We start from the raw sequence: 24034 nt of genomic DNA, 5'->3' as shown, positions 1-24034 counted from the left end.
ACGGCAGTCTGTTTCTCCCGAAAGCATGAGATAACCAAGAGGACAATTAGATATTTGCTCCTGATACAAACGGCAGCAAATGAAGACAGGGATCTGACCACAGGAGAATTCCAGGGTATGGATTAACTCCATCTGGTGTAGACACAGTGAACATCCATGTGAGAGGAGCTTCGACCTTGCCCTCAGGAAGGAGATAAGGCAGGAGCCCCGAGTGAGGTCCTGTGTTACCGGACCTCGTGACTTAACTGTTACCTAGTTTTGAATGTCAGGTCTCCAGACTGGAGCAAGGCACTTGGCCATTACTGGTTCCTTATTGTAAGGTGTCAGATAAGGGACATTTTTATTACCCAAGAGACTTGCCTTCATCAGTAAGTGCAGCAAGGGCCTGTGCAAAGGGAGAGGGCTTTATAAACCTTAGTCATGGCCAATACAAATGAAGAGCTTTAGTTATCAGGACCAAAAGGAGGTCCCTTCCTCATGCAATGCTTCTGAGCTAAAGAGAAAGCTGTGTGAGTCGAAGGAAATTGCTGAGTCTCATGGATGAAGGACCCATTCTTTTGCTTGACTATAGAGAAAATAGTATGTGTGTATGAGCATACACATATGTCAAACTTGGAAATGGCATGCCATGAACACGTATAGTAAACTCAAAGAATTCATTTGGGGGGATGTAAGGGTGGGTTTGTTTGTTTGTTTGTCTGTTTTTTAAAGTCGGTAGCCCAGCAAGTTGGTCCAGCTGGTAAAGGTGTTAGCTGCAAAGTCTAAAGACTGGGCTCAGTTGCTATGATTCACATGGTAGAAGGGGAGAACCCACTACTGAAAGCTGGGCTCTGACTTGTGATAACTTAAAAACTGATTCAGGGCTGGTGGCCCTCGCCTGTAATCACAACACCTGAGAGAAGCAGACAAGAGGATTACGTTGGGTTTCAAGACATCCTGGACTACAGAGTGAATTCTAGCTTAGCCTAGGCTACAGTGAGATACCCTATAAAAGCAAACAAAAACCAGACAAACTACAACATATCAATAAAGCTATGTGTATCATATTTACACATGCAAATTTCAGTGGTAGAAAAGTCTTTTGCCTAACAGGCAGGCTGGGCAACACTTGTAAGCATGGGGAAACCAGCCAGTTGTTGGAGCAGGTAACGTAAGTTGTTTCTAGATTTCTGTACCTCGGTGAGGAGTTTGTCCTTCTGCCGATGAAGAGATGGCATACATGCATGGCACCCCATGGGACTGGTGAACATAGCCAGACTCTCAGAAAGGCCAAGGGAGCAAGCACTGTGTGGAGATGGATGGTTTTACATGGCATACACAGCTTGCAAATCTCACAGGAGATGTTCTCAGTCATCAGGCATTGGCATTGGTGATTGCATTTAGTTTTTAGCATGCTCTTCTGGAGGGAGAATTGACATCAGTTATAATTAAAGGCAGAGGCGTAGGCAGATATTGCTCAGGCTTTCCCTTGTGGGATTCTTTGTTTCATCAAAGTCACTACTCAGTCAGGTGTTCCATGGATCAGACAATGAAAAAGGGCTGGGTCCCATGTTTTAATATGGAGTGCTATCTGAGGCCTTACTTTTATCTCAAAGGATACCCTCAGACCTCCGACGCTTGTCTGAAATCGCTCCTTATAATGAATCCCACACATCTTCATTTATAAATTATCCATAGTGTGTTGGTTACTTTTCTGTGGTTTTAATAAAGCACATGACGTATGGTTCTAGAGAGATAAATAGCCAGCATGGTCTAGAACTGTGACAGCATGGACGGAAACCATGGCAGCAAGTGGCACTCAGGACAGCAGGGGCAGGAAGCTGTGAGCTCACACCTTCGAACACCAGCAGGATGCGGGAAGGGCTCGCACACTGGGAACAGCACTGCTCCATGATATACTTCCTCCAACAAGGCCACATCTCCTCACCCCATCCTCAAACAGCACCATGAAGGGATGAGCAAGTGCTCACACATCTGAGCCTATGGAGGACATTCTCAGTCAAACCACAGAGCACAGTAAGGCATTAACAGCAAAGAAAATGTAAAAGAGTGGCCGTTACACTGACATAAACTCGGTGAGAATGTGACCTCTGCCTCACACTGGAAAGATCGTGCTATGCCTACCTGCCCTCTTTAAATGATGTGACCTGATACTGTCGTGTGAGATACTTCTCCTGTGGAGACAACACACACACACACACACACACACACACACACACATTTATTCATCCTGAAAGGGAACCCACGACAGACAGATCAAAGCAACAGTGGCACAATACATGAGCAATACGGGAATGTTTGTCGGTAGTATAAACTGGAGTGTGAGTGGGGGTTACTTCCAGAAGCACAAATGACTAAATGACTAAGTAAATAAAGTAAAATAAACTGAAAAAATATAAAAAGCAGCTGTATTGTGGAAAGGCCCAGCAGGACACAGGAGACTGCTGTCACAAGGTGTACTGTCTGTAGAGCTGGCAGGCTGCTCAGCTGTTGTTTATTTCTTTCTATACCACTGTGGTAGGGCAAGAATCTTCCACATCTCTTTTCTTGAAGATGTGAGAGATGAGCCCCCTTCCTTCTGGGGGAAATGTTTCAGTTTGGAGCAAATGGTCATACAACAGGCACTGCACTCACTTGTGTGAGGACCTGAAGCGAGCAGAGCATGACTTCAGTGTATGAACTGCCTCCTTCCTTTAGGAATTAATTCTAGAGCTTTTATTTAGCTCCTTACATAAAAGGCCCTTCTCTTCTCTTTGGCAAATCTTACCACCATTATCCCCTTACCACCATTATCCCCAGCATTCCCCACTGCAGATGCTACTGGCCCAGCAGCTACTTCGTTCCTGCCATTGGTACTGGACCTTCTGTGGGGTATTCCGGTTAGCTGCAGGCAAGCACAGATAACCAACAGAAGGTCTGGTAGCATCTGCAGTGGTAAACACCAGGCAAAGGATGACTCGGGCCCCAGGTAGGGTGGGATGGAGTGGTTCTGAGATTTCATCAGGTTTTCAGAGCACCACAATATACAACATGGTTTTATTGCTTCTGAGATTTTTCCATTAATTAATTAATTAATTAATTAATTAATTAGAGATAAGACCTCATGCATGCCAAGCAGGTCTCAAACTCATTATGTAACCAAGAATGCTCTTAAACCTCTGATCTGCCTGGCACCAACCTGCAGGTTCTAGGACTACAAGCAGGTAGCATCATGCCCGATTTAGGCAGTGGTAGAGAGTGAACTCAAGGCTTGGTGGATACCACACACATGGACTCTGCCAGTTGAGCTGCATCCTTACACCATGTATTCAAGGCTCTTGAACCACACCTGATCCCTAATAACTATAACTGCGGACTGTGCCATTAGAAAGAAGCAGGACTACCCTAGGATGCCATGTGCTCTGTGTGGGACAAGGACTCCATCTTATTTTTCATTTCTCTTCACCAATGGTGAGCCATGTCCTGTTCTTTTCCTTCTGTTCTGGAAAAGAGCTATCTGCAGCTAACAAAGGGTATCGGTCAGAATATTATTGTCCTTTTTAGTCAAGTCATTTTCAAATATGTATTTATAGACAGTCTATTTGTAGATGCTGGCTTGCTTATATTCTTTCCCCACTATTGATTTTTGAGACAATTAGAATTGTCTTCAAACTTGAAAAATGCCCAGGGATACAATTAATATTTAGCTGAGTTTGTGTTCTTGGATGGCAGGGGTAGGAAGTGATTTATTTTGGTTAATTATGAACTTACAAAATAATATTTGGTTTATTCCAACACACACACACACACACACACACACACACACACACACACACACACACCAGTCAATTAGCCTCCTCAGGCTTCTTAATGTGTTCACCAAATTTGCTGGTCAATGTGACTTTCTCTTCAGACATGTACAGATGTGGAGGCAGTCACCAATTAGCCACAAATGGTGCTCACAAATGGTGCTCATTTGAGAAAGACTCTTTGCAACACCAGTGTTGGAGGAGCCATTCTAATAGACCTTAATTTTGACCACATTCTTCAAGGAGAAGTATTTGCTAAAAATGTGCAAGACCCCTACACACATGCTAATTTATCAGATAAAGGCAGAAAGAACCTCTCTGTTACTGGAAGCTAGGATTCACCCTAGTACCCCATCTGCCAAATAGCTTGGAGGCTGAAGTTAGTGGAAGCAAACAGGCTTACTCAGGGTCAACACTAAGAAAACAGAGGATGTTTTACTGTCTCAAGTTTCTACTTCCCAGGATTTAGTGATCTTCTATGGGAGGGAGAGGGAGAGGGGTACAGGGAGACGGGGCAGAAGTCCCTTCTCCAGGCAGGGTTTTGGTCGTCAAGGTACTATCTCCTTCTTCTTGCCCTCCTCCTCCTTCTCCTTCTCCTCTTCCTCCTCCTCCTCCTTTTCCTCCTCTTCCTCCTCCTCCTTCCCCTCCTCCTCCTCCTCTTCCNCCTCCTCTTTCCCCTCCTCCTCCTCCTCTCCCTCCTCCTTCTCCTCCTCCTCCTCCTCTTTCTCTTCCTCCTCTTCCTCCTCTTCCTCCTCCTCCTCTTCCTCCTTCTCTTATTATATTTGAACCTGGCTCTTGGGATTCTGGGGGCAACTTACCTGTTTTCACTTCAGACACAGTCTTTTCTCCATGTCAGATCTCCGAGCTGAGGAGGACTTAAGGAGGACTCTTAGGGCATGAGTCCTTACCAGTTTAGAGCTAGGAGGAGAGAAGAGACAAAGCCCACATCCCGCTTCCCAGAAGCTGCCCTGACATGCTTGGTGATGGCTTATCAGATTTCTCTCTTGCTATCCTGACAGTTGGTCTCCTTGGCTTCCCACTAGCTTTTACGGGGAATCTGAAGGGAGAAGCTTTGGTGGAAGATCCACGTCTGGTCTTTGAGCAGTTCTAGAGGATTAGTGAGAAAATGATGCTAACTCTGCTGCTATTTAGTAAAATCCCCACCTCCTTGGCAGCAGCCCCCAGCAGCTCCTTTCTCTTCTACTACCTGGGGATGTCTGTCACTCAAGCACAAGACGAGGATGCTAACGAAATCAAACCCCATACACCCCAACCCCTACATGGGACAGAGAGTTAAGAGGCTTTACTATGCTGAGGCCTTGCAACCCCTCATAAGAGATGGTGTAAGAATGGTTTATGGCCCTACTCGGTGCCTGGCTTCTTGGCACATAGACAATGCCAAATTAACTCAAGTGGCACAAATCATTCCACCAGTTCCAGGAAACTTCCCAAAACCAGAATTACCCTCCTCGTTTAGGAAGAGTTCTCTCTCAAGGGTCTCTCTTCCCTTCAGGTCTCCTGTCATGTTTCCTCTGGCTGCTCTCTTCTCTCTCTCTCTCTCTCTCTCTCTCTCTCTCTCTCTCTCTCTCTCTCTCTCTCGCTCTCGCTCTTAAGTCCCGGTCTGCTGCCTCTGGTTTGAGAGTTCTCACACCTCAAAAACTCAAACCCTAATCCCTGGTTGCAAAGCCCTCTCTCCAAATAAAGCAAATTTCTGAGGTGTAGCTTTATGTTCAATGCCTTTTCAAACCTGCTGCTCTGGTCTCTAAAAAAAAAAAAAAAAAAAAAATCAAAATTGATTTCTGTAGTTTTCATGGTGATAGTACAGCTGCCTAGAGAGGGCAATAGCCACTGTAGGTGCTGGGGATGGATGTAGGTCTTACTGCATGGGGAGACTCCTGTCTTGGAGACAGGTGCTTGTTCTACTACAACCAGTTTTCTAGGAGTGTATGTAACAATCTCTCAAGGTCCAGCCATGCTTTCCAGAGGCCCAGCAGTGGTAAGAACACCAGTGAAGCTCAGAGGAAAGAGGGTGAGAACCCAGAAGTTACTTCAGAATGCATCCATAACCAAGACGCACTGTGAAACCACCTGGAATGACTAGGTGTTCACTTGGCTGTTTGCTAATACACTTTTCCTGTCTTACCTTTCCAGCCCCCAGTGAACCTTTGCTGTGCAAGTTTGCTGATGGAGGACAGAAGAAGAGACAGGGTCAGAGCAAGCACACCCAGAACGGGAGGCCATGGCCCAGAGAAGGAGAGGTGAGTCCTGAGAACGGCTCCGGAACTGGGTGACGGTCCTCCCTACGAAGGTGGCAAAGCAGTCGTTTGGAGCCATGCAAAGAATCAAGTCCCCAGTCAGGGAGATGACTCAGTGGTTAAGAGTATTTGCTGTGCAGGCGTGGGACCTGACTTTGGATCCCCAGAACTTATGGAAAATGGTGGTCATAGCTATATAAGTCTGTAATTCCCACAGTCAGGTTTGGGGGCATTTGGAGCTAGGATTGCTGGCTGACCACCTGACTCTAGGGTCATGAGAGACCCTGTTCAAGGGATGAGATGGAGGGGTAGAGCAGGACACATAATGTCCTCCTCAAATACATGTGAAGAACATGCACAGTCGTGGGTATACATGATACTGATATGACTCCAACCCCCATACACACTTAGATCTCACAGGAAACCAAATGTCCAGCCTCAGACAGGTTTTAATGCCTTCATGTGTAGAGAAGAGAATGACATTCTGTTGAGAAGAACAACGAACTTGAAAATCGGCATCAAGGGAGCAGGAGATGAAGCTCGTGTGGTCGGGTGGTAGAGCATGGCCCTTCTGTGCTAGAAACTTGGCTTTGATCCCTAGCATCCTATAACACAAACCAGAATCCAACCCCAGTCGTTTGAATTCAAAGGCAGGGGGATCAGATGTTCAAGGTCATCTTTGGGTATATTGTTAGTTTGCTTGAAATTAGAGCCAGTCTCAAAAAAAAAAAAGGCTTCCAAGTGTCTACAGAAATCTGAAAGGAATTCATAATCACAAGACGAATACAAATGGCAGGTTGACATTTCTCCTTTAAAATAAATTTTATCAGGAAGGCTTTCTGACTAGTTACCCTCTTGTCTGTCATGGCTGGAGTACAGGGAGGGAGCTGAAGGAGTCGGAGAGCTATCAGGCAGCAAAGGGAATGTATGGCTGGTGGGAAGTCCCACTATAGGGTATGTAAGGTGGCTCAGCCTTCATAACAAGGAGGGGAAGAAGGCAGGCACTCAGGGAAGAGGGTAAGCTTCTCTTGCATTTGCAGGAAGTGGGGTGGGGGAGGCCAGTGTGCTTTCCCCTGTGGAGATGTGTGCCTTCACCTGCACAGCAGGGTTTGTCAGCTGCAGGGCATGGGATGGAGGAGCAAGTGGTCGAGTTCCTGGGAGAGAGGGGATCTGTGATCGATCGCCTCACCACAAGTAATTGATCAGTAATTACATAGTGGTTATGGCATGCAGCTACAATTATTTAAGGAAACACTTTCAGTGTTTTGTTGTTGTTGTTGTTTTTGTTTTGTTTTCATTTTTTGTTTGTCTGTTTCTTTTGTTTTGTTCTTTTTGAGAATCAGTGTTTGCATTCTGAAAAAAAGCAAGAATTTAGGTTGCTTTTACCCTGTCATGGTGGTTGCTCTCTTAGTTTCTTTTCCTGTTTCTGTGTAAAAACAAACAAACAAACAGACAGGCAGACAGACAGACAGAGATAGAGATATATCCTGGCAACTTAATGGAGAGTTTATTTGGGTTCAGTGCGTTGTGACTCTATACCTTATGGGCTTGGGAATTAATGCTCTTGGTTATTTATTTTTGTAAAATAACAAGGAAAAGGTACTTAGGCTTTTGTAGTTTTTTTTTTTTTTGAGGAAATGTGATACAGCTGTTTGAATTATTAAATAAGTGACATTCTGCGGCAAAGCCATAATTTCAACAGGGGAGTTTTAGTTTTTCTGTCCTAAGCACCTGATTTGTCCATTTGTCATTTAAGAAGCATCATAATTATGTGCCATCATATTCTCTGAACACCAGGAGAACTGTTTTAAGAAAGAAAGGAAGCTGGGAGATTGTCAGGAAATGCTTTAGCCATTTTCTATTTTCTGAGTCTGTTTTGAGCGTTTCTGTAAGTGTCTGAAAACCCCTCTAGAATTGCATAGCTGTAGTCAAGCACTGTATAATGTATATCATTATAGTAAGAAGTACATAACATAAAACCAGAATAATCATTGAGTATCAGAAGCCAACGGAAAAAAATGCAAGAGTGTTCATATTTTCTGTGAGAAAGTAAGCTGAGATTGTATGTGTTTTAATGAGGGCATGGGGGTGACCTGTGTCTTGGGGATTGAGTTTAATGCATCAGCAGAGAGTCTTGTAGCCACAGCATCATTACATTTGTCCCATACAAAGCATTCATAGTCTAAGAAGACTCATTTGACCTTAAAATTTGATTAGTCAAAATGCTTGTTAATTACAGATATCTTTGCACCACATACTACAACCCCAGCTCTGTGAGTTCAGGAAGAAACGTGGCTCTAATGACAAAATTTGTCTCATGTGGAAGAATCTGTAATATTTTCCTCAGGTCATGAAGAGGAAGTTATAGGAAGATCACATATTTTGATATCCATGTAAGAAACCACAAAACACAAGCAAACAAAACCAATTCTTGGTGCAGAGGGAAATAGAGATTGTTAATTTAGGGACAACTATAAGTGACTGTGGCCAGGACACACAGATACTGATGACCTCACATGCCATGTCTCAGTGTAACAACCACGGAGTTTCAATAGCAGAACAATTAAAGCTATAAATCAAGGTGCTTAAGAAATATATTGTAGAACAGGAGCTAGGTGAATGGCAGCAATGCAGGAAGCTTTGCTATGGGTCCCGGGTGCTCTCGGGTGACATCCTTAGGCTCTGCTGTGGGGGAATCTAGAGTCTCTGTTTATACAGTCCAAAAAAGTTTTACCTCATGTGTGGGGTAAATAAAGCCCAAGGGAACCTGACCTTCAACCTGCCACATCCATTCCCTTCCTAATCCTGTGTAGGTTTCCCCTACCACCACTAGAAACTTCAGTTCATCAGAAATTAAATGGACGAATGTAAAATCAACATGGAGCTGTCACCTGCTACTTTACACAGAAGTAGGACTCAGGGGACAGTACACTACAGCTACTATGGTGCAGAACACTGCCAGGTCGAGCTGATGATCCAATGGTCCCTAGATTGTGTTTTCAGTGTTTTGAGTTTTAAGTTGCTTTGATTGTTTTCAATTAATCTATGAAAACTCCACACCCAGACACACACCCAGATCAGTGGACAGGCCTAGGGACATGGCTCAGAAATTAGCTCCTTTCCATCCTAACCTGAGACCCAGAACTCAGATCCATAAAAATAACAGGTGGCATGGTGACCCACCTGTAACTCTATCCTGAAGATATAGCTAGGGATTCTCTAGAAAAACTGGCTAAGGAATCTGGACATCTCATGAGCTCTGAGCATTTCTGAGCAACCTTATCTCAAGGAATATGTGGAAGAGCAATTGGGGTTGATTTCCAATGTCAGGCTCAGAACGCCATGTGGAGATTCATGGCATAGATGTACAGAGGTGCAAATACACATAAACACACAACACACTCATAGAAAAACACATACTATGCACACCACACACCCATGAAAATAAGAACACACATACACACACCACACACAAATAAAAAACATACACATACACACACCACACACATGAAAAACACACACACACACATACACCTTATGTACATGAAAAAAACAGGCACACATCACACACCCATGAAAATAAACACACACATATACCACACACATGAAAAACACACAGATATACACAACATACACACATGAGAAAACACACACATACACTACAAATAGATACCATATACACATGAAAAACACACACCACACACATGAAAAATACATATATAAACATACACCTTACATACATGAAAAAACAGACACACATCACACCACATGAAAATAAACACATACACATACCACACACATGAAAAACTCAGATACACACACCATACACACATGAGAAAACACACACATACACTACATATAGATACCATATACACATACCACACACATGAAAATAAAAACATACACATATACCACACACATGAAAAATAGAGAGATACACACACCATACATACATGAGAAAACACACACATACATACCACATATAGATACCATACACACATGAAAACACATAGCCCTATACACATACCACACACATGGGAAAACACACACATACACATGAAAAACACACATACACATACACCACACACATGAGAATAATAGTGGACCACCTAGTCCAGCATTCTATAATGCTATTTCGAGTCTTTCTTGCGTTATGTTTATTAGAGTACAATTCACAAATAAGAACCATAAAATGATATATAGACTAAATTATAGACAGAGGTTTTATTAGTGTTTTCTTTTTCATATTTTACACTTCCAGACTGATTATCCTCAAAACCAGCAACATTCTCAAAATAAGTTTCATGTACTCCTGTTTGTCACTGTTTGTCACCTGCGACGCTACCTGCATCCTCTGCTTCAGGTGTTCGACCACCCTGGATGCCTGTATAAAAAACTGATGTGAAGATTCTGGGTTGAGACATTAGGGAAGAATCTTGGCTATTTTCTTCCTCTTTTCAGTCTCAGGACTAAGAGGTGTAACTCTCTCCTCCAGATCCTTGTCTGATGGGTAATGTGTCCGTTCATTCTCATGCTGCTGTGACAGACGCTTGAAAAGGTGACTTAAGAGAGGAAGGGTTCAGTCTGGTAACATTCAAGAATACAGTCCATCATAGGGGAGAAGGCATGGCAGGAGGAGCACGAGGCAACTGCTCACATGGAGTCAGTCCTCAGTCTAGAGGTAGAGATGAGAGATGAATGCTGTGCTCAGCTCACTCTTACAGTAGGTATGCCCACCTCAACTAGACTAATCCAGACACTCCCTTATAGTTACACCCAGAGGCTGGCCTCCCAGGTCATTCTAGATCCTGTCCAGCCATTAAGCATTAAAGCTGGTTCCATCTTCATTGACCATTACAGTGAAGCAGGGTCATAGTTTTTAAAGAGGATAGTGTGTGTGTATTATGTATGTATATTTCAGCCTATAAAGCAATGCTACACATTTCAGTCACCGTTGAGGTGGGGCTGCTTCAGCATGGTGTCCACCTGTAACTGTGGTACTTTAGAGGCTTAGGAGGAGAATCATGAGCTTGAACTACATCCCGCCTCAAGTCTAGCAACTTGAGGTCAGTTGCAGGCACCTTTCCAGAAGCAACTGAAGGCAAGAGAAGATGGGGAGAGGGTTCTTGCTCATGGTGATCTGGTCTGCACTGGACACCCTCTGACTTTGGCTCCTACTCGTCTGTATTTCATTCTGGTGGAAGCATAGTTCCAGACTTTCAGACCAAGTCCAGAGTATTCCTCCAACCCCCTGTGAATAAGGAATGGACAAAAGTGGGGGGGGTCCTGTATTGCGATCCCATAGTGGTATCTGGGCAGGAAAGCAACATCCTAAGGGAAGACAGGAGTCAGGACACAATTCTATCCCAAGGGATCCTCCTTTCTTAGGCTGTCAGACTACATCACCTTGAATTTGAAAAATTAATGTAGGGAGCCAAGCTTGAACTCCAAGGGCAGCAACCAAAGGCACCTGTTCTGTATCCATAAAAGGGAGTAGACCTGTGGATGCGGGGCAGGCATGGGGGAAACTTTTCTAGACCCAGGGTCCTAGAGAGTTTAAATCCAGCATCCCACAAAACCCCTAGACACTTTCTCTTTCATAGATGTGGATTTGAAAAACAAATGTATTATGTATATTCATTGTGCATAGTGCTGTGTCACATATGGACATTTTCATACAAATATATGTTGTGCATGTGTGCCCTCTCTATGCCTCCTTTTCCTGATCTTTCTGACTTGAAAACTCCTACCCACTAAAAGGTACTACTTAAGAAGATGGAATGCCTATGGCTAGAAAGATGGCTCTGTGGATAAAATGTTTGCCATTTGTCAGCATTAGGATCAGAGTTCAGAACCCTAGAACTGGGTATAGTGACTGTGGTGGCTGCCTGTCACCACTGGGATGAAGAAGGAGGGAGAGAAGGTGGATCTAAGTTAGCCAGAATGGTGGAACATCAAGTTCCAGGCTCAGTGTGAAATTCTGTCTCAGTAAATAAGAGAAGAGAATAATCAAGAAACTCACCCTGACATCTCCCTCTGACATCTTCATGCACCCATATGCACCCACACACATGAAATCAAATACATGCATTCAATACACACACACACACACACACACACACACACACACACACACACAGAAACAGAAGGGGGGAGGGGGGAGGGAGAAGGATAGGGAGGAAGATAAGGAACGAATTTGGGAAAAAAGAAACAAATAGCAATAACAACAAAATCTCAAAAACCTGTATCTATAATAGAGACTAGAAGCTGGAGATAGCCTGAATCCAGTTGAGTTAAAATATGGGAAAAGACTAACCTACAACTAAATCTACATATTGTCTGGTCTTTGTGTCATGGTTTTCTATACATCTTAAAGAAGATTGCAAGCACAGTAGGGAGAAAATTGGACATATTCTGCCACAGCTTGGACACCCTGAAAATGAGCTTACATTTCTGTACTGATTTCTTTTCCCCACATTCTTTTGAAATGTGGGAAAAACCAAGGGGCCGGTGATGACCTGAGTGCCTGAAAACAACAGAGAGAAGAAATTGCCCATTTCCCTTCGCTCTTAAAAATTGGGAAAAACTGATAAACCAAAAAGAATTTCCACTAGATGTTGCAAGCATTTTACAGTTAAGCTAAACATGGAAATTGATAGGCTAATTAAAACTTCATCATTTAAAGCTTTTTTCTTCAGGGCAGCATTTTGATAGTTAATTAGCATGCTTTGGTGAAATGCATTTATTTATTAAGCTGTAAGGCTAGGAACTTTGCACACTGAAATAGGCATGAATAAGCAAGATTTTCAAATGCAGATGCATGCTTGCGGCCATGACTTGACATAAATGGAAGCCACAGGGTGGGGGCATTTTAAGTTATTATCTAACCTTGCAAGAGATTCCTAGACTGCTAAGTGGTACGGGGGAGAAATTCTCCACTGATCTAGAGTTTTTTGTTTTATTACTATTTTTTTTATTTAAACATTTTTCCATATGTTATATTCTAATCATGTTTTCTCCTCCCCAAGTCCTCCAAGATCAGCCCCAACTCTCTACCTGCACAAACTTGTAAATTTTATCCTTTACAAACCTTGTTAATGTCTAGCTCAGTAGAAGATGGCTAGATTTGTAAGCCTGCTTCAAAATGCAACCTGCAACTCTACCCTCACAATCACAATGTTGTCTTAAATATATGGAGAAAATCTGGTTCATCTAAAGGACATTATGAAGTTCTATAAGAATCTAGAAAACCTGCAGGAATCTCTGGCTTAGAGAAGGTTACAACCAACCCTGGGTTGACATCTGTCAGTCTAGAGGGATTATGGATCTCCTTAAGATATTGAAATGAAATACATTTCTTGATAAATAGCTTGACTGCTTGTCTAATGGGGAAACCACTTCCTGGCCAACCCTAGAGCTGCCTCTACAACTTCCCCCAATCAGGAGAGAACTGGGTAATGGCAGTCATAACAGGAATCTCCCAGGATGGATCTCTATTGTGTATGTTCTGATTGGCCAATGTTTATGATATATGTGTGCCAAGACATTTTTTATGTCATTGTCAGGTAAAGGGTGAACTCCCTTAGTCTGTGATGTGAATGTCACCATCCCTGGGACACTGCATTGCCTTGAGTGGAGACCATATCTTCATGGCTCATTGCAAAGAGGATTCTGCTCATCTTACCCATAACAGCATGCCTCTACATGGTCGGGAACCAGGAATTTCCCAGACTAGTTCTAAAAGATGTCAGCAGCATGCAGACACAATCTACTGCTTATTCTTGTGTTCCCAAAGAATTCAATTCCAGTGACTACTGAGGCCAAATTAAAAACTGGACTCTATTCCAACTAGCAAGCATGGTTGGCTAGAAAGTAAAGAAACAGTTGTCAAAACTAATATCTAATTGATGGTACTCTAGTACTTCAGTGATGACAGTAATTACCACCAACACCTCACATGGGCAGAGAGAGAGAAAGAAAGAGAGATACAGAGAGAGACAGACACACACACAGGGAGGAGGGAAGAAAGACAGACACACAGACAGACACACAGAGACAGGGAGGAAGAAAGAGAGACACACAGACACACACAGAGAGAGGAAAGAGGGAGGAGAAACAGACAGACAGACACACACACACACACAGAGGGAGGAGGAAGGAGAGGCAGACACACAGACAGGTATACACCCAGAGGAAGTTAGGAGAGAAACAGACAGACAGACACACAGACACAGGGTGCAGCAAAGAGAGGCAGTGAGAGACAGAGGTATAGAGAGAGGCAGGCAAACACACACACATATATATATTTATATATATATATATATATATACATATATATATATATATATATTTGCAGGCCTGAATTTAACAATAATGTAGAGATAATTGGATCAAATAAGATGTTGGGTATGTTTCCACTATGCTATGAGAGCTACTCAGATTTTGAAATTTCTTTATGTTTTGTTGTGAGTGGCTTTTGGGTTTGTGTAAAGACTTTTGAATATAAAAAAAAAATCTTAGTCTAAAATTAAAGAATATTGTACCCTCTGACTAGATATTTACACCTAATTTTGTCTTTAAATAGTCCAGATAACATTCATTATTATTAATATTATTCCCTGATGCCTTGAAACACTAATCTTCTATAAGATATTCCCAAACTTGATGCCAATGGAATCAGAAAATATCCTTGGTAACTATCCTATCAGACTTTACTTCCAAAACTAATCTGATCACAGTCACAAATACGAGACGTGAGAACTATATAGGAAGCAACTGAAGCAAGAACTCTGATTCTTAGTGAAAAAAGCCAGGACTATATTATGAAGGGAAACCAATACAGTGGGTGTTTCTTGTCCCTTGTCATGTTCATAGTTCTCTGACAGAGTCCATTGAAAAGCAATCAGCAAAGCAAGACAAACATTTTCCCTCTAGATGATGCTCTGAAGAAACTTTGTCTTGTTACGGAAGGACTTAGAAAAATGATCTTCACTGTTTGGATACAAAAGTGAGCTGATGGAATTAATATTGTTAATAATCAACTCTCAGACTCCAGCAATAATCACATTATATTGAATAGAAAATCAAATTAAGGTTTGGGGGAGATTCAGTGTGGTAATATTACAGTTTGAAGTTCCTAAACTATTTCCACTTAAAGGATAAGGGTTTTGTTTGTTTGTTTTTTGTTTTTGTTTGTTTTTTTTTTTCAGTAAAACTTGTGGTTAGGTTGATTTTTCTTTTCCTTTTATTTTTGAGATTATACTTACATTATCCCCCCTTTCCTCCCTCCAAACTGTCCCTTGTTCCTTTCCTTCAAACTGATGGCCCCTTTCTTTCATTAATTGTTATTGCACGCATAGATATATATCTATGTACATATTCATTCCTAACTATACCCTGCTCAGTCTGCATACTGCTACTTGGGTGTGTTTTTAGGGCTGACCATTTAGTGTTAGACAACCAGTTGGTGTGCTCTTCCCTGGGGAAGACTATTTCTCCCACTGGAGCATCCATTACTTGCCTGTGTTATTTGTATAGGGTTTAACCCAGCTGCTTCCCACTCCTGTCAGCCTTAGCATGTCTGCTGTTATTCTTGGTCAGCTCTTGTTTAGGCAGTCATGTTAACAAGACTTTATTGGTGTCACTTCTGACATTACTAGGAGACACAATCTCACAGTAAACCCCATGGTCCTTGTTGTGTCCGGCAAGCAGATCACAGCCTGGGTTCTAGCCTGGAAAGGCATTTTGGAAACCTGGAAGAGAAGANGGGCTAGGCGGCGAGAGAAGGGAATGAAGCTAAGACAAGATTCTGATCAAAGCTCAATTTTACTATTTTCAGACACTCAGTTATAAAGGAAGGGGGAGGGAACCCGATTTCCCGCCAAACAATCTCTGGGTCCAGTAGCAGGACGAACACGTGTGTGCCTCCTCCAAGCAGCAAAGGCAGGGTCCAGCAGTAGGCGTGGCAGGACGAATGAGCAGGAAGCTCCACCCTTGAGCAAGCAGGTTCAAGCAGATGGGGGAAAGGGAGACCACAGGTCCTGAGCTCTTATGGTCTTCCTACCCCCCCACTTCCTCAATGGCCTCTGAGTTGTAAGTACATGAATTGCTTTGTAGATGTAGCTGTTGGCACTGGGCTCCACAACTCTGCATTTTGGTATTGGTTGATTTTTCTGTGATGATCTCTGTCTGTTGTAGAGAGAGGTTTCCTTGGTGGTGATGAAAGCTACACTCCTCTGTCATTATAAGGATATATTCAGAATGTAGTTAAGAGATCATGCTGGTTTAGTCAAGTGGTGGTTCTAAATTCACCTCCGAGATCCGTGACTTCACTAGCCCGGGGTAGTTAGCTAAGTTTCCAGCACCAAGTGGTGTTTCCCTCTCATTGAGTGGCTCTTAAGTCTAATTAGAGAGCCATTGGTTGCTGACCAGGTATGTGTGCCACTACTGCACCCTTGGGGCTATCATGCCATGCTACGATGTGTTGTGGTTCATAGAATCAATCATACCTGGGAAGGACTGTTTTTTGCACCTTCCCTTGGAAGCCTGTGTGACACCTTCTGCCACCATGATGGCTAGTCCACAGCAAGGAGGCTTCCAGCTCAGGACCCCCTGGGCTCTATGTCTGAAGTGCACTGTGACTTCAGCAATAAGAACTTACCTTCCACCTCTAGGGGACAACTAAAAGCAATGAATTGCACTACTCTGTAATGTTTGGGAGTCTCGTGGGCAACCCTGACCAACAACTGAAAAGAATGCTTTTCATCCCTGTTGTTGGAGTTTTTGTTAGATGGTCTTGGCTCTTAGAGGGAGCATTGTGAATCCAGATGAGAAAATTCCATTTATATTATATATGTATATCTATACACAGACTTGCATGTATTGTAGGCTTTTATCTTTTAGGTAGAAAGCTAGTAATATGACTTTTTAGACATCCTTTTCCTGAAGATATTTAAGTTCAATGCATTTCTATTAGCCAAGATATAGGCCTATAAATAAAATGAACATATATATATATATATATATATATATATATATATATATATATACCTTGTATACAGAGAGAGAGAGCGCGCGCTAATGTTATTTATTTTATCATGGTCAGCTTTAAGCAAAGTCATTTGTTATAATGGGGAAACCTGTATTATGTTTTATATTGTCTGTTTTCACTCATGATTAAAAATGTCCTCTGTTGGTATCAAGAACCAGTTTTGAAGATTGGCTCCAAACTCAGGAAATGTCATACATAGGGAACGCCTGTTGCCATGACAACCACATACCTTCCCAGAGTCCACTTCCCACACTTAGCTGCTAACAGGTTATGTCACAGCCTAAATAAAAGGCAGACCTTTCCCCACTTTCACCCCTTTTCCCGTTGTCTTTCTCTCTTTCCCCTCTTTGTCTCCAGTAAACCTCTTCCACATGGAACTGCTTTGGCCTGGTGTGGTATGTCCAGACACGAGCTGCTATTCTAACACATCAATAAACCCTGTTTTTTCAAAGCTAATGTTAACAGGATTTCTCTTCCTCGCTTGTAAGTGGAGGAAGTCTGCACAGGTTTTGTGGCAGAGAATGATCTGCATGCTATTTTAGACTACAAGGCAATGACAACATCGATGAACTCAATTCAAACACCTGGTCTCAAGACATTGAGTCATCACTTACTCTAAATCCATTTGTGATTGGGGAAAAAATATCCTTTTGTATCTCCACGAAGGTCAGGAGCCATACCGATGACACGGGGATACATCATATACCCAGATTTACAATGAATCATCTTTCTCTTCGAGCTGTACATTGCAGCTTGGCTGGTTTGTGTTTATTTCTATTTTAAATGAAGGTGAATGCAGGCAGCCTGTACATCAGATGAACTATTTCAGCCCTGTCTTGCCACTCCCTTCCTCTGTTGTTATCCTGATCCTTCCTTGGCTCGTTGAGTGTCACTTTACCTAGTAGGCGCAGGAGGCAGGGACATGGCCATTAGTGTGCTTAGTCACAGGAAGAAACCTGCCAATGGTATCTTCCATGCTTGCTTTCATACTTTCTCAGTCAGACATCATTGCCTGAAAATGACCTTTTAAATTGACTCACAGTCCAGCCATCAAAGCTGCAGCAAATTCATAGCTAGCGTGGGCCACAGATGGAGCCCAAAGCAAACTGTGAAGTGAGACCTTTTATCAAAATAAAATGTAAGTAGGGCTGGGCATACAGATGAGCAGTGCAGCTTGTTCATAGAATGTGTGAGACATGGGCCCCAGCCTCAGCAACAGGTCAGAACAGGAGTCGCTTGAAAGCTGGTCTCTGGATAGCTCAGGACTTAAGTGCACTCTCTCTCTCTCTCTCTCTCTCTCTCTCTCTCTCTCTCTCTCTCTCTCTCTGTGTGTGTGTGTGTGTGTGTGTGTGTGTGTGTGAACATGCATGCACACAGTCATTAGAGCAATGCAGGTACCCACAGAAGCTATGAGAAGTTGGGGAAGGATCCTTTAGAGCTATAGTAATTGTGAACTTGTCAATTGTGAACTACATTACCTTATATGGGTACTGGAAACAAAATTTGGGTTCTCTGCAAGTACAGCAGGAGCATTTAGTCTGAGCTCTACAGTAAACTCAAGGTCAGCCCGGTATACATGAGACCCTGATTCCAAAAGAAAAGGAGAACACAATACACACAAATTGAGTGACATTAAAAACAAATCAAAGAATTGTCTGTAATTAGGCTCAGATCTATACAACTGAGACTAAAGTAAGAAAACAAAGACCAACACAGTAATAAAAATAACCAGAGGTCATTGTTCCTAAATATTAACCATTTGTCAGCATGTGTCATGGTTTTACCAATCCACACTCATTTACAAGCCAAAGTGCTTCCCACAATTGAAAAGCTCCACGTTGCCCCTTCCAGTGGAAGTCTGTCTGTCCCATGCTGAGGCACCCTGGGGAACAGTGTTTGGGGACATCATGAGCTTTGGGTGTGACAACTCTGAAACCTCCCTTCTTCTCTGAGGAGGGTAGAATAATAATCATTTCCCAATATTACAGACTTCAGGGGCACTTGTATTCTTAATTTTAGGCTAAGGATACAGGTCCTATAGCTTAAGTCACAGGTTCCATAACTTCTGAGCTGAGAGATGACTCCAGGCAAGGTCTCAGGGTGCGTCAACACCATGCTTAAATCCCACAGGATCTCAATAGCTAGTGGTGCACGTTCATGTTCAGAGACAGCACAGGAGATGAACAAGGTGCAGCCTAGTGGCTGGTGCCTGGCTAGCTACACTGTCACAAACTATAACTGTTATAGTGATGTGATGCTCTTGTATAGTTCAGGTCTTCTGAGAGCCTGCTCTGCTCTCTCTCTCTCTCTCTCTCTCTCTCTCTCTCTCTCTCTCACACACACACACACACACACACACACTTTTTCTCTCTCTCTCTAAATACATGTAAAGTAATGTTTATTTTCTTAAATGATAGTAAAATCTGCTGCAAATATAATGCTGTTATAATTTTTTACTTGTGATGTAAAGTATACTAAATACTAGAAATTAATATATTTTATGTTTGTCCCACATGGCACAAAGGTTCTAGTAACATTGCACTCCAAGTCATAAATCACTACTTAACACTGAAGTATTAGATGTTTGTAAGGATCTTGGACGATTCTTTTTCTTTTAAGGTCATATAATCATAGAAGTCACAGGCTGGCAAAGGGAAAGAGGACTGAGAGGTAAATGTTAAAATAAAGAAAAATAAAACCAAACCGTTCATTGCTGCAAACCATGGAAAAGACTAAGGACCACTGAGAGGTGACAAACTTCATAACTCATACTTTTAAAGAGAAAGGAGATGGATTATTAACTTACCTATTCTGCATTTAATGAAAATGTAAAATTAATATCCAAAGTCCTTCTGGGTTGAGTGAGACGCCTCAGCAGGCAAAGTTGCCTTCCTGCAAGTCCAGGGACCTGAATTTGAGCCGCAGGACCCACAGAGGGATAGAAGCAGGAAGACCAGATGTTCAAGGTCATTCTTGGCTATATAGCTAGGAGAAGACCAGTCTGAACTGAGAGTCTAATGAAGAAGAAGAAGAAGAAGAAGAAGAAGAAGAAGGAGGAGGAGGAGGAGGAGGAGGAGGNAAGAAGAAGAAGAAGAAGAAGAAGAAGAAGAAGAAGAAGAAGAGTAACACTATCTCAGAGCTGGAGAGAGAGCTCAACAGTGAAGAGTATAGTTCCAAGCATCTATGTCATATGGCTCACAGTTCCCTGTAACTCTAGCTCATCTGACACCCTCTTCTGGCCTCCATAGGCAGACCTATCTTTAAGTAGAAGTACACATAAGGCAAAGGTAACTATTATAAATGAAAATCTCTTGACCAGACACTAGGAGAACCTGCCTTCTTATGCCTTTAGGAGCTCTGGTTCAAGCTTCAGCAAGCTCAGTGTTTCTAATGTTTTAAGACACATAACTAGGGAATGGCTCCGCTTGAGGCTGTTTTGTGATGTTGCTGTTGAGCATGAACTAGTGTGTTGGTTAAGGTTTAGCCCCTCCCACTCACTTAGAATATTTTCCTCCATACAACGAATTATCGTACAACACGTAGACATACTACCTTTATTTGGATGCTATTTTACAGTGAATTATCCATCCTCACAAATTTGAAGAAAACAGTAGATGCGCAGTAGTTTCCCAAGAAGTCTGAGCATGGCTCTGATTCTACTCCACACACCTAGTGGGGCCCAGAAGGACAAGTTAGTTTAAAATTAAAGACCAGCAAACACGTGACCCAATGTCAGTCTTGACATACCTTAGAAAAATGTGTTAATCTAATAGTGAATTATTCCTATTATTTACAATATTCTCACCTGCAAATGAGAAGAAAGTCACTGATTCACCCCACTGGGAACCAAAACAAGCCACACTAATAAAGTATTGATTTTTCAACAGAACACAGATGGTAAAAGATTGATTGGCCAGCATGTCACCAACCTGGAAAGAGACAGAGGCTTATACATGGAGACAGAATGTTTTTCTGGGGTTCTTGAAAACACTGGGCTATGACTAATGGCTACCAGTGTGACCCTGTGGTTCTGCTTTGAGACATCATCAGTTCTAAAGAACACAAGACACGGCTCAACATTGAGCATCGCCCTGCCTTCAGTTAGGTGTGCTCTGAATGCTACTAGGGCTCCTGATGCTTTGGACAGCCTCTTGTGAGAAGAGTCTAACATAAGTCCAGGAAGACAGCATTTGTGTTATGACCCAGGTAGTTAGTCTTTAATTGACTTTGACAGCACTGAATCTTAAAAACTGTATATTTAGAAAAGAGACTGCCCTGCAGCCCTGAATACTGTCCTCATGAGACACTAGACATAAACACACTCTCAGGGGAAAGTGGAACATGATTCCAGTGAAATCACATGTGAGAGAGTTTGCTGGAAAATGCAGTAATACTGTCTAGACTTGCGATATCTTTGAGCATTTTTACAGATGTAGAGATGTTGTCTAAATCACTTACCACTAACTCCTTGACATCTATCACAATGTATCTAGCACATGCTACTCAGGTAGAAAAGAATTAAGCTCTGTCTCCCTGTGCTGCCAGTCTGCCAAGAGTCTTCTCAACCTTGCACTGTAGGCAAGTCTTCCTATGAGACCTGGGAAGCAACAGCTAGCTGTGAGCTCATACCCCTGCTTGGGTGAGTTGGGTCTGTTGCCTGGCCCTCCAGATAGGGCTTTATCTACTGCAAAGGCTGCATAGGTTGACAGAGTAGGCTGAAGGGGAAGCCCTTCTCATTTAGAAACCTCAATAACTTGGCTTCTGAGCGCTAATACATTTTGATTTGAACAAACACCCTTTCCTGAAGCTTCTGAGCCCAACATTAATATGTAATGACAAAAGATAACAAGAATTTTTAAGTCCTCATAATATGGTAATTTTGTATCAAATGTAATTGATGTGTTGAGTCTTCTGCCTAGCCCAACTTGTCAAGGGAAAAATGGAAATACACACACACACACACACACACACACACATACATGTATGTTCTGGGGGAATAGCTAGGTGTCTGCAGCCTGGATGTGGCTTGAGACCAGGAATACTACAGCAAATATTTCCAGGGCAAAAGGCTGAGGGCTGAACTCCATGTCCTCTGACCGAATTGAACAAGAAAGCCATGGCAACTCAGTGTGACATCAATCAACTGAGCTATTCTTGGAATCTCTGGCATGTCCTGGCAACCCCAGGCTCAAAGGCCTCAAGATCACCCCCATCAATGGCTAAGCGCATGTACCTTCCAGGCAGCATCAACTAAACCCAGAAGGATCTGGATCAATCCTCCAGCCACCTTTGCTCTGTTAGTTCCTTAGGCTTGCCCACTGCAGCCTCAGAATTCTGTATTTTCCATGGCTGGTCCCCATGTCACAGTGGTTTTTGACAGTATGTTTGCTACACCTTGAACTGTAAAACATCATTGGTTAAAGATGAACTATTATATTATTTTAAACGCCACTAAAAAGAGAGAAAAATGACTTGACACACTATGAAATGCTGGCAGTTATTAGGGGAATCCCAATTTCACAGATATTAAGATGTGAGAAAACCAAATGGTGTCTTAGATCCGTGAAATTCAGACATTTAGATTGAGATTAAAAAACAAACTCCCAGTGCAGGCTGCTTCGTTCATTGTTGTGACTAAATTCCTACCAAAAAGCAGCTTAGAGGAAGAAGCATTTATTTTAAATCACAGTTTAAAACAGTACAATCCAGGAACTGGAGAGACAGCCTGGTGGTTAAGAGCACTGGCGGCTGCTCTTAGAGAGGATCTGGGTTCGATCCACTTACATTGTAACTCACAATTTTCTGTAACTCCAGTTCCAAGGGGTGTGATATATTGTCTGACCTCTGTGTGCATTGCACATACATCCATGGAACAGGCAAAACACTTATATCTATATGTATGTATATATATATATATATATATATATATATATATATATTTGCTTTTTCCTGTTTCTCATTTAACCATGGAGCTCTTCCTGGAGAGACTTAGATGTTATCAGCTTTCCAACCTGTAATCTCTTCCTGTCTGTTTTATCTTGTCCTTCCCTGTTGCTATAAAAAGCAGACATCCTCTGGCAGGAACATTTTTAGAAGAAGCCAAGAAGCAGAAATTCGGGGATGACACCGTGCCTAAACAACTGCTTTACAGCGCCTCTCGGTTTGATTCTATCAGACATAAAGAACTCACTTCATTTGGCTCTCTGACTGCATTTGCTACTTTGAAGGTGATAAATCTACAGTGGTGCTTTCTCCTGATTCCTGACAGCCCTCTTGAAGCAATTCGGGTGATGCTTAGCAGCTGGTCCTCCAGCACAGGAGGACCCTGTTTCTCTCCTCCAGAGCCAAAACCACAACTCACCTCAGGCAAGCTGCTGGCTTCTGTCTGGTGCTGATCATCTCCACCTCCACCCACACCTGTGTCTGCCATTAGCCAAGGGCTTTACAAGCTCAGCTGAGAGCTGAGACCACTTCACATTTCTTAAAAGAAAGCTTTCTTAGTAAAATCAGGACCCTGAGGGATACACTCAAATTTCATTTGAAAGTTCTTTTGTGTGAGGTGTAAATCCAGAAGTCCCTCAAAGTCTCCGATTTGCTCCCTAATTTCTTCAACATGTATTTATCTAATCCACAAAGTGGAGTTTTCTAAAGTGGTGTATGTAGGACACATCTCCTAAGTGTTTTGAAATCTGGTCACAACAACCCAGCAGTTCTCAGGACTGCCTCTTGTGTGATGCCTCTGGTTAAGCACACCCACCATGTGTCAAGATAAACCTAGAACAAGAGGTAGAAGAATATCTTGCTGTGTTGGCTAGTTTTGTGTCAACTTGACGCAAGCTGGAGTTATCACAGAGAAAGGAGCTTCAATTGGGAAATGCCCCCATGAGCTCCAGCTGTAAGGCATTTTCTCAATTAGTGATCAAGGGGGGAGGTCCCCTTGT

General features: G+C 42.6%; 1 protein-coding gene across 3 annotated transcripts in view; it reads left to right on the top strand.

The window, feature by feature from the left end:
* The window catches only part of Rbms3 (RNA binding motif single stranded interacting protein 3), a 672329-nt gene that overhangs the window by 529072 nt on the left and 119223 nt on the right, over positions 1-24034 (top strand). For all 3 annotated transcript variants that reach the window (XM_029481347.1, XM_021171492.2, XM_029481346.1), the window contains exon 7: positions 5940-6046. In XM_029481347.1, coding sequence (XP_029337207.1) covers positions 5940-6046 — 107 coding nt within the window. The remainder of the gene's footprint in view (positions 1-5939; positions 6047-24034) is intronic.

Source organism: Mus caroli, chromosome 9, assembly GCF_900094665.2.
Source record: "Mus caroli chromosome 9, CAROLI_EIJ_v1.1, whole genome shotgun sequence".
In the NCBI taxonomy this organism is placed as follows: Eukaryota; Metazoa; Chordata; class Mammalia; order Rodentia; family Muridae; genus Mus; species Mus caroli.
Note: the sequence above shows the minus strand (reverse complement) of the source record. Positions and strands in the feature narration are given on the sequence as shown.